At 45.1% G+C, this 16,382-nt stretch overlaps 1 protein-coding gene across 1 annotated transcript in view; it reads left to right on the top strand.

Annotated features, from left to right (window-relative positions):
* The window catches only part of GALNT14 (polypeptide N-acetylgalactosaminyltransferase 14), a 707,004-nt gene that overhangs the window by 653,732 nt on the left and 36,890 nt on the right, over window positions 1–16,382 (top strand). The window contains exon 12 of the mRNA XM_073628286.1: window positions 9,906–9,989. Within this exon, the coding sequence (XP_073484387.1) occupies window positions 9,906–9,989 (84 nt within the window). The remainder of the gene's footprint in view (window positions 1–9,905; window positions 9,990–16,382) is intronic.

Below are 16,382 nucleotides of genomic sequence, written 5' to 3'. Positions count from 1 at the left end.
CTTTTTCCCCCTGTTTGTGGTGGAACACGCTCATAGAGTGCCATCTTGCCCTCCACAACCTGGGGGGCCACCCAGGCCCATGCTGGCAAAATTGCTTCACTACCGTGACAGAGAAACAGTGCTGTGACAGGCAAGGGAACGTGCTATTATACAACATAATGGCACCAGGGTGTCCTTTTATCCTGACTTCTTGGTGGAAGTACAGAGGTGCAGGGCCAAATTCTTTGACGTGAAACGCAGACTCAGGCTTTTACAGTTGTCATATGCCATGCTGTATCTGGCTAAACTGCGGGTGATCGTGAGAGGACAGGCACCATTTTTTGAATCGCCTAAAGATGCCTCCAACTGGCTGGACCGCAATGAGCAAGCACTGAACCAACGGTGACTAGAAGGGGAGGAGGATTGATGTCAGATCCCAGGCACTTTGCTGAAATTCAAGTTGTGACTCTTCTTCACTGCTTACTACTATGGAGAGGGAAATCTCTAGACTTGATTTACAGATAACTTATGGCTGGGGGACATAATAATTTAGCAGATCAAGATGAGAGCTTCAGAAATCGTATTGTGGATTTACAATCTTTGACTTCCTATGCTCCTCAGCGCTTGACTGCAGGTACAAAGGTCTGCTCTGCCCTGTTGGTGGAGCAGGACGAATAATGGTTAGTTTAGTTTGCAGTTTTTGAACAACTTTTTCTTTTTCTTCAGCTGGCATTTTCCCAGTGCTGTTATCCCAGATGAAGATACTGTATGGTTGGCCAATATAAAAGAAACGAGAAAACACTCAGGACATTGCATATCCAGATGGTATTTTAGACTGACTGCCATTGACACACCAGCTTACAATGATGACTTACCTTATTGAATGGCGGGGATTCCTATAGTGTCCTGGAATGTGATGGAGCTACACTCACCTCTTAAAAGAACCATGATACATATGTGCCTTAAAATTTTGTTTTGTTTTCAGGAAACGCATTTGACTGAGGAGACGGTGAGATGTGTACAGTACAACTGAGAGGGAAGAGCATACTACTCCACTCACACCTCTTATTCCAGGGTGTGAGTGTTTTGGTTCATGGCTTCTTGGACTTCCATGAGCTCAACAGTAAAATTGACCCGGAAGGGCGATTTGCGTTTATTCATTGTCGGTTAGGTGCTTTGACGTGTATCCTTGCCTGTATATACATTCCTCCCCCATTCACGGCAGTGGTACTTCGGCTCCTGATTTCCTACATGGATGATAGGCTGGATGTTCTACTGCTTGTCATTGGGGAATTTCATTGTTGTCTGGATCCTATGTTGGATAGACACCCGGCCCCTGGCACCCCTGCCCTCTCCGGGGGTACCCCCTTGGCAAGGTTGTTGCAAGATGTAGGCTGGGTGGAAAGCTGGCGCCACCGCAACCCTAATGTCAAGCAATTTACCTGCTTTTCTAAATCTCATGGTAGCCTGTCCAGAATTAACCTGGGGGTGAGTAACTTATGCATGCTCCCGTTTGTGTCTAAATTGGAATTCCAGACCCCGTAGTGTGTTTGACCACTCCCTATTGATAGTACACATAATGGTTTCACGACCCACTTCACTCCCTAAAGCCCCATGGAAATTCAATGCATTTTGGTTAAAACTGTTCCAATCTCCTGATAAAATAGAGGGGAGCATGCGTGAGTTTTTCACATATCAGGATCCAGAGGCTTCCTGCATACAGAAATGGGAGGCATTTAAAGCTTTCTTGAGAGGTGTGTTGATACCAGAAATGAACAAAGTCAAACGAGCCTCATCAGCCCTTAAGATTGAGGCGGAATCTAGAGTGCGGGCACTGGAACAACAGTACAAATAAGACCCTCCTGACTCAGCTAGGGAGGCATGGCTAGGGAGGCAGGCATGGCAATCAGCTTATGAGCGTGTGCTCTCCTCCTCGGCTAAGAAGAAGAGGTTTTTTGCTAAACAGGCATTTTTGGAGGAAGGGGAAAAAACTGGACGAATGCTGGCAAGAATAGCAAACTCACACCAGAGGTCCCCAGATATAGGAGCAATAAAGTCCTGGGCTGGCCCCCTAGTCAGTTCACCTGAGCTAATTATGCAGGAGTTGATGAGATTCTATGAGTCTATACTGTATTGGCAGTGCTTATGTGCAGGAAGACCTGGTCCAATACCTTCATCACTTGGCATTCCCTAAACTGACAACTAGCCAGAGGGAAGGGTTGGATGCCCCACTTACAGTGGAGGAACTTCAGGAGGCAGTAGGTTTATTTCCCAACTGAATGGCACTGGGAGAGGATGGCATTCCTACTGAAATATACAAACAGTACTCCGCTGTCTTGCTACCACGTTTTCTTCGGGTGTTTAATGCAGCACTGGAGGGTGGAGTCCTTCCACTGTCCATGGCAAAACCAAACATTATATTACTCCTTAAACCGGGTAAGGATCCGGTAGACCCGGGATCCTATCCACCAATCTCGTTGCTGCAAAGTGACATTAAGGTCCTGGCAAAGGTGTTGGCAATGCGACTGAATAAAATAATGACCTCTCTTATACATGGCGATCAGGCAGGTTTTATGCCCAATAAATCCACTGTCATCAATTTAAGAAGATTATTTTTGAATCTGCAGTCCGCTGCAGACAATGTAGGGAGCAGGGCTCTGCTGTTACTAGATGCCACAAAGGCATTCAATAGCATAGACTGGAATTACCTGTGGGCTGTGCTAGGGCAATTTGGGTTTGGCCCCATCTACACATTGTGGGTGCATCTACTGTACAGTCGGCCAGGGGCTGCTATTAAAGCCTTAGGCTGTCTTTTACATGATTTTGCGTTGACAAGGGGGACGAGGCAAGGATTTTGTTATGGCACCCTGCAGGAAAAAGTGATGTTATATGCTGACGACACCTTACTCATGTTGGGGGATACTGACACTTCCCTGCGGGAGGCCATGACAACTATAACGAAATTTGGTACCTTTTCTGGCTTACATATCAATTGGTCAAAATCTGCCTTACTACTGGTGGATGAGGATGCCACACAATCAGTGACCTCTTCCTGTCCAATACCCATTACAACATCCTTCAAGTACCTAGGGATCCAGGTTACCTCCATCCTATGGGATTTTAGCCATCTAAACATCTCACCCTTACTTCAAAGGTTTAGGGAAAGGGTCAAAATATTGAGCAACCTCCGCATATCGGTGGCGGGCAAAGTGATCCTGATAAAAATAATTCTCATGCCACAACTACTTTATTGTCTTCACAATGCCCGGTGGCCGTTCCTTTAAAAATCTTTAGAATAGTGAACTCTATCTTCCATACTTTGATCTGGAAGGATAGACCACCCAGGATCAAATTAAAATACCTCCACAGACCCAAAGACGATGGGTCTTTGGGTCTTTGGATTACTTGGCTGCACAGTTGCAACACCTTATTGGAAGTTTCAGGACAGATAGGGAGCCCACTCATGAGCCGGCTAGTTCATCCCAGGCAATCATGCTGTATACTATAGGTAGAGGTCATGTCCCAATGGCGCTGGAAGCCCTAGCTTTTGCCAAGTATTATAAGAAGTACCCAACGTACAATCTCATTCAAAAAGTGTGGAACAAGTGCAAATACATTCAGCAGGCTGATGGATACACTGAGTATAGCCCCATTTGGCTTAACAACGCCTACACTGAACTGGCCAAGCTGCAGTCGGGGGCCAGATGGAAATCCTATGGGATTACACACCTCAAGCACATATTTCGTAACGGAGTGCTCTGGCCTTTCGTAGCATTGCAGGAGGAAAACAAACTTCCAACTTCAATGCATTTCTATTACTCTATTATTTCTATTCTATGTCCCCAGGTTAGGGCACAGAGTAGATCATCGGAGTGGCATCTCTCACCAACCCCAGTGTTTAGCCTCATCAGAGATGCTGCATCCTCGAAACAATTTATTTTTTAATGTTATGCCATACTTTTACAATCTTTCCTGGGGAAGCATCCCCTGAAGGTGAGGGAGAGGTGGGAGAGAGATGGGAGGAGATATTCCAGGCGGTAAGCATCTGTTCACTGAATATAGCTCAACAACTTACTCAACTGTATATCATACTAAGGGTATATTACACATCGCATAGACTACAGCTGATGAATTTGCAGGATGAGGCCACTTGCACCTGGTGTAAACGTGACCGCGGCGACCTTATTCACCTCTTATGATGCTGTCCCAAACTGCATACTCATTGGGCAGGAGTGGTGAATACCGTAAATTCTGTATTTAAAGTAACTTTACCTTTGGAACCAAGAGCTTGCCTACTGGGAGTACTGGAAGAATATGAATGGGAGATGTACACCAGGGAGGCCATTCATAGAGTACTTTTCCAGACCAGGAAACTGATCGTGGTGCACTGGAAGTCAGACAATCCCCCAACAGTAAGGGAATTGATTCATAATGGGGCATATGGAGAAAATTATTTAGCAGCCTAGGGGAAGTACGCGGAAATATGAGAGTTTACGGGCTCCATGGCTGGATACACTGGGGCTTGCCCCAGTGGACCTGGTCATGGACAGACTTTTGGGACTAAATGTGGGGTGAGGAACAGCACAAACAAACAAAAAAGACAAAGTGATTCTATGTTGCAGGAGTGCAGAGTTCAATGTGACCTGTTTGTGTTCTATACATGCTTGGATATGTATCCTAATTTAACACTGAAAATGGCTGTATACCAATCTTCATTTAGTAAACTTTTTTGTTGATAAAAAAAAAAGTTATGCCTGAACAATCTCGGTGGTCATGTTAAGATCCACTTGAACTGCTCACATTACTCAAAATCTGGAGAAAATGCATTCCTTTGTGCTGCTTTGCAATGTATTACATTTACATTGCCTTGCTTTGCCTTTCAAAGCTTGTATACATAAGTTCTTAAAAGCCAGGGAAAAAAGGTGAATAATGGAGAGAATGGAGGATGGATGGAAAATATTTCACAGGTAGAAAATGTTATAGGACTGAAATGACTCTTAACGCTCCTGGCTTTATAGAACAACAATCCAAGCCTTGACAATAAATGACATTTTTGAGTTAAGGAAAAAATGAATTCATGCCGCACAAAACTGGCCATATCCCCAGCCAATGTTCCTGATAAAAAAGGAAAGATGTATCATTTGGATATGTTTTATACTTCATTTAATTGACTGAACTGAACTTGAAATAAATCAGCAGATGTACTGTATTTATTTTCACTTCTATATACCAGTGAGATCGACTCCCCATCGTTCTTGGAATTTTTAACCATTTGAATATTTTTAATTAAAACCTGTACAGGCAATAAATAAATAATTCAGCATCCGCTGTTCGTAGTCTCCTGAGACTGCTATCACGTTTAGCGCGGAGTCGCGGTGGTAATATTATTATGCATTTTAGCCAATTAAGCTGTCTTCTTAGTAACATGTAATGCTAAATAGCATGCCGTATTTTTCATCACAAGTCAATTACTGAGATAACAATCAGCAAACAAACTTAATTTCACCTTGGCATCGGCGGCTGTTTCTCTGTCACGTTTTACGACCAATAAGTTTTCAGGAGCATGGCAGGCTGTTATAATTGTAAATATCCCTCGTTATGAATGTCTCTGGTGTCCTGACCTACATGTAGTACTCTCAAGTGCTCAGACATAGATTTTACCTATTTCTAGTCTCTCCATCTTTATTACATTGATTTTCAGTTTGCCACCCTATAACATACCCAGCTCCACCCAGTCCCTGGTGCTATACCAGCCTCTGGTGCCCCAGCATTTATAGTAATAGCCAACAGTGTAACTTAAGGAATTAACAAAATCAAAGATGATAAAAAAAAATCTAAATTCAAGGTGGATGGAGGAATCCTCCTTGCTGCGCTATTGTATTCTGACAGAGGTACTCCTCTGCTGTCAGAATACAGTAATCAACGCTGCAGCTAATTGGCTGCAAGTATTGATCAAATTAAAATATACGAACAGTCTAGTTTGAGAGGAGTCTATACGCAGATAGCTTGTGTTTGAGAGGTATGTACAGGTTGTACCATGCCATTACATTGCATTGCTACTGGTTTGCATAGAGTTTTAAAAACTGTTGAAACGCATCCATGTATGACAAGCTATGTATACAAAAATATGATGCAGTTTCAAAAGCATTAATAAATAGTAAAATAAAAGTTATCTCTACTCCTTGAGAAATTCAATAACTGTGTTCCAGATTTATTATAAATGCAGAAAAACCCTTGGGAGACACTTTTAAACTTTAAGTTTGAGAGCACACTGAGGAACACTTCATTTATACTTTGCTTTACAAAGAGTTGTATTGAGTTTTACAAGTTAAGTAACAAGAGATATGAAAATAATTTACCAGGGGGTACAATAAAAAACAATATACAGAGATAACAAAGTTACAGCATATAACACAAAGACATAAGAAGAAGCCCAAATGGTCACATAACTAGACTCTGTCTTCTCCAACCAAGATAAAGGTCAAAAAGTGTGCTAATTCAATACCATGAGGTCACATAATGCAATTCCATAGGAAAAAAGTGTTGCCTATGTAGTTGTACACCCAGGAGGAGAGAATGGGGAAAGAGAAAGAGAGGAGAGAAGGAAACTGGGGGAAGACGAAGATAAGGAAGAGAGGAAAAGAGGGGAGCTTGCCTAGGGAGAAAGAAAGCGAAGAGGGTGAAAAGTATCCTATGCAGTTTAATCTTTCGGGCCAACCCAAAACAGGTCGCAGCAAAAGTTCTATATTAAATCGACAGCAGGGAGCGATCAAGATTTAAGTGGTCATTAAAGTTTATCCAAGGATCCCAAACCTTCAGAAACTTAGTGTGGGTATCCAGGAGGATGGACATGAGCTTCTCATGCACCATAATGTCCATGAGGCGCTGTTTAACCTCAGCAGATTTAGGAAACCACTGGCCAGGCCTTAGCTATGGTCTGCCGTGCTGCCAGGAAGACAAACCCCACCAGCGTCCTCTAGAGTCTAGACTTTGGTCAAGGACGGGTTAGTTAAAACTTTTAAATTTTGCTTTTATTGCAGCTAAGCAGATTTTGCAAAAACATGGAACTCAACAATGCCAACTGTAACATGGGTCAAAAATAAAATGTCCTGGTATTTCACAAATTAGAAACTCTCAGCTGTACTTCAAGAGTCTATGCATAAACTCAACAAAGTCTGAATGCCCTGGATCACTTACTACATGCCCTCTGACTTTGATTGAACGTTGCTGACTATTTCGTGAGTCATGGAGTGGTGTGTTCTTGGAGTTGGGTCTCCCTGGGCATTTCCCTTGCATGACCCCCAACACTTCATGCTACACTAGCTTCTCTTATGTCTTCTCCTGATCACTTTACTGGTCCTTTCTTTGCATTTTGGTAGTGAATATTAATATGGATTTATTGCATTACATATAAATCAGTTGCCATCTGCATGCTGTGAATATATTAGAGGTATGAGCAATTCTAACTATACCCTTTAGTTCCACTATATACAAATCATTGTTATTATTTGCCTTTACTGTTGGTTTGGTCATTGGTTGTAACTTAGCCTGTGTAGTGCTCTACTATGCTTATTACAATGAATAAAAATGATTGCAAGCCATACACCCATCTGTGCTGCCCCAGCTGTTCCCAAGCTCCATGTTATACTAACCTGAAGCACCATGGCAGTTTAAAAACAATAATCCATCAGAGTCCCTTTGAAGCATAATTTTTCTTTGTTGTGATTTTGGATTGATAAGTACCATTGTCTTCCTATAAATAATTAACCTGTCAATGTGGTCAGAATAGTGCAATGAACTATTTGTAATGTTTTCTCTGCAACTGTCTCCTGGCCACATACTAATCATTTTCCCTCCCTGTCTTTTTCCTGCCTCTCATACTTTCTTGCGGCCTTTCTTTTTTCCCCCATACTGTCACTTTACCTCTCCTCCTCCATCTCTCTCCTTCTCTCTTTCTTCTTCTGTTTATCACTGTTTGTCTATCTCTCTCCATCTTTTCTCTTATCACTCATCTCTCTCCTATTTGCCTTTGCATACCCTTCTGTTCTTTTTTCCCTTCTATTTCTTTCTTTTCCTTTCTCCTTACACTGTCTCTCTCTTTGTTATTGTCACTTTCACCTTTTTGTTTTCTCCCTCCTTGTCTCTTTTCTTTACCCTGTCTCTACCCCTGCTTCTCTTTGTCTCCCTTTTCTATGTCTATTTCCTTCACTGTCTACCCCATCACTCTCCCTCTGCTTCACTTTGTATCCCTCTTTTCTGTCTCTTTCCATCCTTCTCTATCCCGTCCCTCTCCATCTATGCCTCTGTGCCTCTCCCTTCTGTTCCATCCCTGTATCCCCCCTTCTCTATCTCCCCTGTGTCTCCCCCTTTTCTGTCTCCCCTGTGTCTCCCCCTTCTCTGCCCCCTTGCCCCCCCCCTTCTCTCTCTCCCCTGTGTTTCCCCTTTCTCTGCCCCCACCCATGTATCCACCTTCTCTGCTCCCACCGTGTCTCCCCCTTCTCCATCCCCTTGTGTCTCTCCCTTTTCTTTCTCCACTATGTCTTCCCCTTCTCTGCCCCCCTTGTCCCCCTTCTCTTTGTCCCCTGTGTCTCCCCCTTCTCTGTTTCTCATATTTCTCCCCCTTTTCTCTCTCCGCTCTTCTCTACCCCCCATGTGTCCACCTCCTCTGCTCCCCCCACCCCATGTCTCCCCATTCTCTATCCCCTTGTGTTTCTCCCTTTTCTTTCTCCCCTGTGTTTCCCCCTTCTCTCTCTCCCCTGTGTCTCCCCCTTCTCTGTCCCTCATATTTCTCCCCCTTTTCTCTCTCCGCTGTGCCTCCCACTTCTCTGTCCTCACTGTATCTCCCTCTTCTCTGTATCCCCTGTATCTCCCACTTGTTTGTCTCCCCTTTCTTTGCCCCCCGTGTCTCCCCCTTCTCTGTCCCCCCCGTGTCTCCCTCTTCTCTGTTCCCCCTGTGTCTTCCTCTTCTCTGTCTCTCCTTCTCTGTTCCCCCTGTGTCTTCCTCTTCTCTGTCTCTCCTTCTCTGTCCTCCCTGTGTCTTCCCTTCTCTGTCCCCCTGTGTCTCCCCCTTCTCTGTCCTCCCTGTGTCTTCCCTTCTCTGTCCTCCCTGTGTCTCCCCCTTCTCTGTCTTCCCTGTGTCTTCCCTTCTCTGCCCCCCTATGTCTCCCTCTTCTCTGTCCCCCCTGTGGCTCCCTCTTCTCTGTTCCCCCTGTGTCTTCCTCTTCTCTGTCTCTCCTTCTCTGTTCCCCCTGTGTCTTCCTCTTCTCTGTCTCTCCTTCTCTGTCCTCCCTGTGTCTTCCCTTCTCTGTCCCCCTGTGTCTCCCCCTTCTCTGTCCTCCCTGTGTCTTCCCTTCTCTGTCCTCCCTGTGTCTCCCCCTTCTCTGTCTTCCCTGTGTCTTCCCTTCTCTGCCCCCCTATGTCTCCCTCTTCTCTGTCCCCCCTGTGGCTCCCCTTTTCTGTCCCCCCTGTGGCTTCCCTTTGCTGTCCCCCCTGTGTCTCCTCGTTCTCTGTCCTCCTGTGTCTCCCCATTCTCTGTCCCCCCTGTGTCTCCCAATTCTCTGTCCTCCCTGTGTCTCCCCCTCCTCTGTCTTCCCTCCCCCCCTTTTTTTTGTTCCCTGCTTGTCTCCCCCTCTCTGTCTCTTTCCCTCCCTCTTTACCCCATCTCCCTCTTTCTCCCTTTGCATCTTTCCTCCTTTTTCTTTCTTTCACTCCTTACATCTCTCTCTCTTTCTCTCTCTCTCTCTCTCTCTCTCTCTCTCTTACTCGTTCTCCCTCTATCTGTCTTTTTCACTCCCCTCTTGTCTCTCTCTTTACCCCATCTCTCTCTCTCTCTTTCTTCCCCTGACTGCTCTGCTCCGCTGTCTCTATCACCCCTTTTCCTTTCCCTTTTCTTCCCTTTCCCTTCCTCTCACTCTTGCTCTCTCCAGCATTCAGAAGAGACTGTCATTGCGGAGAAGCTTAAAATGCAGACCGTTTAAGTGGTATTTGGAGAATGTTTACCCGGAACTCCAGTAAGTCCCTTTGATTACATTCACATTGATTTTGTGTTGTACGGAAGAGGTCACTGCATTTTGCTGACTATTAGCTGTGTTTATCGAAGCCCAGCTATAAATCTTGTATAAATCAGATTTGTCTGTAGCTAAAGAGCACCTGTCACTCAGCAGAGGAAGCCTTTAGTGCAGTTACAACAACTTAAATTTTACTTTTGGGTGACTGTTGCCTTTGTGAGGTTGCCAACAGGTTGATGGTGCCTAGCAGTGTCCACACAAAATGTATTTTTTAGTTTTCGGTGGGCTTAGTTTTATAAAGCACATGGACATACACTATATTACCAAAAGTATTGGGATGCCCGCCTTTTCACACATATGAACACAGTCTTAGTTGGTAGGGTTCAATATTGAGTTGACCCTCCCTTTACAGCTATAACAGCTTCAACTCTTCTGTGAAGACTGTCCACAAGGTTTAGGACTGTGTCTGTGGGAATGTTTGACCATTCTTTCAGAAGTGTATTTGTGAGGTCAGGCACTGATGTGGACGAGAAGGCCCGGCTCGCAGTATCCACTCTAATACATCCCAAAGGTATTCTATCGGGTTCAGGTCGGGACTCAAGCTCCTCCACCTCAAACTCGCTCATCCATGTCTTAATGGACCTTGCTTTGTGCACTGGTCCAAGTCATTTGGTGCAGGGGGATTATGGTGTGGGGTTGTTTTTTCAGAGCTTGGGCTTTTTCCCTTAGTTCCAGGGAAGGGAACTCTTAGGGCGTCAGCATACCAAGACATTTTGGACAATTTCATTCTCCCAATTTTGTGGGAACAGTTTGGGGATTGTCCCTATCTATTCCAACATGACTGCGCACCAGTGCACAAAGCAAGGTCCATAAAGACATGGATGAGCAAATTTGGGGTGGAGGAACTTAACTGGCTTGCACAGTCCTGACCTCAACCCAATTCTTTGGGATGAATTAGAGCGGAGACTGCGAGCCAGGCCTTCTCTCTAACTTCAGTGCCTGATCTCACAAATGCACTTCTGGAAGAATGGTCAAACATTCCCATAGACACACTCCTAAACCTTGTGGACAGCCTTCCTAGAAGAGTTGAAGCTGTTATAGCTGCAAAGGGTGGGCCAACTCAATATTGAACCCTACAAACTAACACTGGGATGCCATTTATGTTCATGTGTGTGTAATTTAGTGTATGTAGGTTAAATAATACATCAGAATAAATAGGTTCAGATGCAACCACTGCCGTAAATATTATAAGCAATTATCTGCTTCACATGTTCATGCTTATAGATATTCTAGATATGGAGCTGGCATTGTGTTTTTAAACTAAGCAGACTCTCTGTCCACATTAATAACAGTTCAGTGTCTGCCTGGCGCTTGTACTCTGCACTGTTTTCAGTACATTATTAATGGTGCCAGTTCAGTGACCTGTAAAATAATATTCCTGGATGTACTTTATTGAAGCTCTTGCATTTTTCAGCAAGGCCACATGCTCATGATGAGAACACCAGTTTCAGGGAATAAATCATATTTTTTCTTTTTTTTTTGCTATACTAGTACTAAAATATATAAAAAAACATAAAAATGCTGCTTTTTATTTCTTTTTATTCAAATAAATATTAGGTATTGCAAGTTAATGATTCATGATTACCAATTGCATTCAGTAGCTGGCGATGGGCAACTTTCTATAGTCTTCAAAACCTGTTAATGTTGTGAAACAGACATGGAAAGCAGACAGATCAGTTTACACACTAGTGGCGAATGCCTCAGAATCAGGACACACCCTTCTCTTCTAGCAGAGGCAGGAGACTTTTGCCGCGTACACACGACCGGTTTTCCCGTCGGAATAAACTCTGAAGGTTTTTCCGACGGAATTCCGACGGAGTTCCGCTGAGACTGTCTTGTGTACACATGATCACACCAAAGTCCGATCGTCAAGAACGCGGTGACGTACAGCACGTACGACGGGACTAGAAAAAGGAAGTTCAATAGCCAGTAGCCAATAGCTGCCGTCTTGTACTTGCTTCAGAGCATGTCGTTTTTGGTCTGTCGGAACAGCATACAGACTAGCGCTTTTCCCGATAGGAATTGGTTCTGCTGGAAATATTTAGAACATGTTTTTCGAAAAAAAAGTCCGATGAGGCATACACACGATCGGAATATACAACGAAAAGCTTCCGTCTGACTTTTTCTGTCGGACATTCTGCTCTTGTGTACACGGCATTTGTCTTTTAGGCAGCCAATAGATAATTCCATTTTCTTTCCTTCCACCATAGGTGGAAGAAAAGAAAATCGCTTGATTCCCCCATCAACACAGTCAGAGTTGATGAGGGAATCCCTCCTGGAGTGCTGTTGTGTTCTGCTGCCAAGAGGGGGCGCAGGGAGGGCTCAGTGATTACTGTTAGCATGTAGGTGAGGTGCAGCGTTATGCGGAGGCAATAATTCACTCAGTCAGGTGCAATGGAAAACTTGTACTTAAGTGATGCAGCAGCAGTTCACACAAGAACCTTGTGGCACAGTTACCCAGCTGGACACACTCAGTGATGTGAAGAAGTAGGTTCCAGCCGAACTGAGTGCGTCTGCTGAGAGGAGACAGAGTGCAGCCTGGCCGTTTCAGGCAGGTATCCAACAGAGATGCAGCCCTATGCTTTCCCTCTTCGTCAGGAACCTTTCTCTACCACTAGTACTATCTCTAAGAAATGGAGTACCTTTTCCTACACTACCCACTCGCATCAAGCATGCAAAACGCAGGGTCCAAGGTCTTAATTAGACTCTGCCACACCTAACATGGCTGCCAGAGTCACAGATCGTTGCCTTAGGGACTCAGGAAACCACAGAGGAACCCTGTTCCTCATGACTTCCTCTCCCTCTGCATTGCCGCTGCAGTTGAGTGCCACCTACAGTGAAGTAAGCAGACTGCACCTACCTACAAGAGGCTATATCCACCAGCAGTAATCACATGTAAAAAATTCAGACAGGCTGGTTGTACCCAAGTTGATCGATGGATCAACTTGGGTACAAACAACCTTCCCCAAACATGGATTGAAATTCGCCTGGTCCCTGACGGTCCGGTTCCTGCCTGAACTGGCTGAATTTTGATCCATGTATGGCAAGCTTTAGTCAGTCATACACAGGAGAACAGCTAGCATGTAGGACATGCTAGCATCGTTATTAAAAAATAGGTTTTGTTAAAAAAATTGCGGATTGGGAAAGCTTGATATATGCTTAGCATATCACGATGAACAGCGCTTATTGCTTTCTCCTTCAAAATTTCTTCACTCTCATCCTTTCTCTCAATCCCAATCACAAAAATCCTATAGATGGTTTTCAGTACTTCTATTTCTGCATCTTTCATTACCTGTTCCCGATGGCCATACGCATATATGTGGCCCCTCGGTGGGTGAGCTTTAATGATGAAATGCCACATATATGTGTCCTAAATTTAAATATTTCTGTGCTGACAGCGTGCACCCGATGCACGCTCCCAGCACAGTTACCGTCAGGAACCGGAAAGCTCCTGAAACCTACTTGCGATTGAGAGCTTTCCGATCATGTGACAGCCAAGACCAGAATGCCTGCCTCCCAGCATTTAGAAGCTCTTAAAGGGCCAGGGGGCAGCGTTAGGAAGGGGTTAAATGGTATGTAAACCCTAACAATGAACTTCTAATATTTTCTCCTTAATATATAATTAACCGCGCGCACTAGGGAACACATTAACCCATTGATCACCCCTAGTGTTAACCCCTTCCTTGCCAGTGACATTTTTACAGTAATCAATGCATTTTTATAGCACTGATCGCTCCATACCCTTCAGGTCTGGTATGGATTTTAAGGGGAACCCCGCGCCAAAATTTTAAAAAAAATGGCGTGGGGTCCCCCCAAAAATCCATACCAGACCCTTATCCGAGCACGCAACCTGGCAGGCCGCAGAAAAAGAGGGGGGGATGAGAGAGCGCCCCCCCTCCTGAACCATACCAGGCCACATGCCCTCAACATTGGGAGGGTGCTTTGGGGTAGCCCCCCAAAACACCTTGTCCCCATGTTGATGGGGACAAGGGCCTCATCCCCACAACCCTTGCCCTGTGGTTGTGGGGGTGTGCGGGCGGGGGGCTTATCGGAATCTGGAAGCCCCCTTTAACAAGGGGATCCCCAGATCCCGCCCCCCCCCCTGTGTGAAATGGTAAGGGGGTACTTGTACCCCTATCATTTCACAAAAAAGTGTCAAAAATGTTAAAAATGACAAGAGACAGTTTTTGACAATTCCTTTATTTAAATGCTTCTTCTTTCTTCTATCTTCTATCTTCTTTCTTCTATCTTCTATCTTCCTTCAGTTTCTTCCTCCATCTTCTTCTTCTTCTGGTTCATCTGATTCTTCTGGTTCTTCCTCCGGTGTTCTCGTCTGGTATCTTCCTCCGCGGCATCTTCTTCCCTTCTTCTCCTCGGTCCGCTCCGCATCCATGATGGCATGGAGGGAGGCTCCCGCTGATGCTTCTCCTCTTCTGGTGGTTCTTAAATAAAGGGGGAGGGGCCACCGGGTGACCCCGCCCCCTCTGACGCACGGGGACTTGACATGGACTTCCCTGTGGCATTCCCCGTGACGTTAGAAGGGGCAGAGTTACGTAACGGATGGCCCCGCCCCTTCTGACGTCACAGAGCATGCCACAGGGAAGTCCCCGTCAAGTCCCCATGCGTCAGAGGGGGGCAGAGTCACCGGGTGGCCCCGCCCCCCGTTATTTAAGAACCGTCAGAAGAGGAGAAGCGTCACACAGTGGGAGCCTCCCTCCATGCCATAATGGATGCGGAGCGGCCCGAGGAGAAGAAGGGAAGAAGACGCCGTGGAGGAAGATGCCGGATGAGAACACCGGAGGAAGAACCAGAAGTACCAGAAGAAGATGGAGGAAGAAACCGAAGGCAGAAAATAGAAGATAGAAGAAAGAAGATAGAAGATAGAAGAAAGAAGAAGCATTTAAATAAAGGAATTGTCAAAAACTGTCTCTTGTCATTTTTAACATTTTTGACACTTTTTTGTGAAATGGTAGGGGTACTTTTGTACCCCCTTACCATTTCACAAGGGGGCCGGGATCTGGGGGTCCCCTTGTTAAAGGGGGCTTCCAGATTCCGATAAGCCCCCCACCCGCAGACCCCCACAACCACCGGCCAGGGTTGTGGGGATGAGGCCCTTGTCCTCATCAACATGGGGACAAGGTGCTTTAGGGGGGACCCCTAAGCACCCTCCCAATGTTGAGGGCATGTGGCATGGTACAGTTGGGGGGGGCGCTCTCTCGCCCCCCCCTCCTTTCCTGCGGCCTGTCAGGTTGCATGCTCGGATAAGGGTCTGGTATGGATTTTTGGGAGGGTTCCCCTTAGGGGGGACCCCATGCCATTTTTAAAAAATTTTGGCCGGGGTTCCCCTTAATACCCATACCAGACCTGAAGGGCCTGGTATGGAATTTAGGGGGACCCCCACGTCATTTTTTTTTTTAATTTTGGTTCGGGGGTTCCCCTATGGGGAATTCCCATGCAGTTTTTATCAATGAACTTTTATGTGTATTGTCGGACCGGCAATTCATTAATAGCCGCGAGTAGTTTTAAATGACTTTTTTTCCTTTGAAATGTCATTTTGCTGTCAGACTGTTCTAAACATGGGAAACATGTGCCCCTTTACAGGCATACTATAGACACCCCCCAGGTACGAAATTTAAAGGAATATTACACTTTTATTGTTTCACTTTAAGCATTATTAAAATCACTGCTCCCGAAGAAACTACCGTTTTTAAAACTTTTTTTTGCATTGATCCATGTCCCCTGGGGCAGGACCCAGGTCCCCAAACACTTTTTATGACAATAGCTTGCATATAAGCCTTTAAAATTAGCACTTTTGATTATTCATGTTCGTGTCCCATAGACTTTAATGGTGTTTGCGTGTTCAAACAAATTTTATGCCTGTTCGCAACTTCTGGTGCGAACCGTTCGGCTCATCCCTACATATCAACAATGGAAGACAAATAAGTAGCATTATTTCATATATATTCACGAACACATATGTGCGCATGTAGCATAGACATCAATGATGCATAAATATATATCAGCTTGGCACCACATGGTAATCTGACAAAATTGATTGATACATTCTATAAATTCATATACAGTGGGGACGGAAAGTATTCTGGCTGAGCCAGTGTCAGGCCTAACCATACATATGCTAGCTGCTCCTGGGAGTTAAAGGGGTTGTAAAGGTAAAAATGTTTTCACCTTAATGCATTCTATGCATTAAGGTGAAAAAACTTCTGACAATACCGCCGCCCCCAGCCCCCCCGTTTTACTTACCTGACGCCTCGAAAGTCAGCTTCTCGTTCCCGACATCTATTCCTCTGCTCACCCTGGCCGCTGATTGGCTACAGT

This window comes from Aquarana catesbeiana, linkage group LG04 (assembly GCF_042186555.1).
Source record: "Aquarana catesbeiana isolate 2022-GZ linkage group LG04, ASM4218655v1, whole genome shotgun sequence".
NCBI classification, from domain to species: domain Eukaryota; kingdom Metazoa; phylum Chordata; class Amphibia; order Anura; family Ranidae; genus Aquarana; species Aquarana catesbeiana.
Note: the sequence above shows the minus strand (reverse complement) of the source record. Positions and strands in the feature narration are given on the sequence as shown.